General features: G+C 37.3%; 1 protein-coding gene across 1 annotated transcript in view; it reads left to right on the top strand.

The window, feature by feature from the left end:
• The window catches only part of LOC104764639 (ribosome biogenesis protein bms1-like), a gene marked incomplete in the record, with an annotated part of 9264 nt that overhangs the window by 4930 nt on the left and 3334 nt on the right, over positions 1 to 1000 (top strand). The window contains 3 exon segments of the mRNA XM_019243321.1: positions 1 to 73; positions 393 to 486; positions 559 to 776. Coding sequence (XP_019098866.1) covers positions 1 to 73; positions 393 to 486; positions 559 to 776 — 385 coding nt within the window.

Raw genomic sequence — 1000 nt, 5'->3', positions numbered from 1 at the left:
ATGAAGATGAAGATGCTGAAGTCGTTGAGCGTAGGCTAAAAAAGCTGGCTCGCCGAGCAAAGTTTGATGCCGAATATCCTTTTTACCCGAATGGCATCATTTAACTTATCATTTGCCGTCTTTTTATTTGTGTTAGGCCAACAAGTTATCTACTGCTGTCTGTGTTTATTATTCTCTGAAGCAACTTACTTGAAAATATGTTGAAAAATTCTAGCTTAGTTAAGCAAATGGGTCACTAAGTTCATATATCATTCTTGATCAGGGAGTTTGATGGTTGCTGTTGTTTTGATATTCTTTCTCTGCATATCTTATATGTCATATTAGGTTTTATGCTACTGTTTCAGTTTGCACTTTGACAAGTAACGTTTGGTTCAACCTTAACTTTTTTGTACATGCAATAAATCCGAGTTTGAGGAGGATGACAATGATAAAGGTGATGGGAACAATCCGCTTAGTCAAGCCAAGGAACCAGGATTCTTTGATAAAGTAAGTAAATTTTGCTGGAGGCAGCTAAGGTATCTTATCAACTGTTTTAAACTCAGTCTATTTGCTTTGCAGATGAAGGAAGAGCTTGAAATGACAAAACAGAGGAATAAGGAAGAACTCGATGATCTTGACGAGGAGACTCGAATTAAGTTAGAAGGATTCCGGACTGGAACATACTTGAGGCTGGAGATTCACAATGTTCCTTATGAGATGATTGAATTCTTTGATCCTTGTCATCCAATTCTGGTTGGAGGTATTGGTTACGGCGAGGACAATGCTGGATATATGCAGGTAAGGCTACAAATTTTTTTTTCTTCTGACCCAAAAGACAGTCCAAATGAGCTGTAAGATGATTTTTTCTTATATAAAGGTAGTTGAACATGATTTTTTTATTGGAACGATGCTTATTGTATTATGTGTATCCTTGTACTTAGACCCGGTTGAAGAGACATAGGTGGCATAAGAAAGTACTAAAGACTAGAGATCCTATCATTGTGTCGATCGGATGGAGACG

Source organism: Camelina sativa, chromosome 3 (genome assembly GCF_000633955.1).
Source record: "Camelina sativa cultivar DH55 chromosome 3, Cs, whole genome shotgun sequence".
Taxonomy (NCBI): domain Eukaryota; kingdom Viridiplantae; phylum Streptophyta; class Magnoliopsida; order Brassicales; family Brassicaceae; genus Camelina; species Camelina sativa.
The sequence above is the reverse complement of the archived record's forward strand: the minus strand, read 5'-3'. Positions and strand labels throughout refer to the sequence as shown.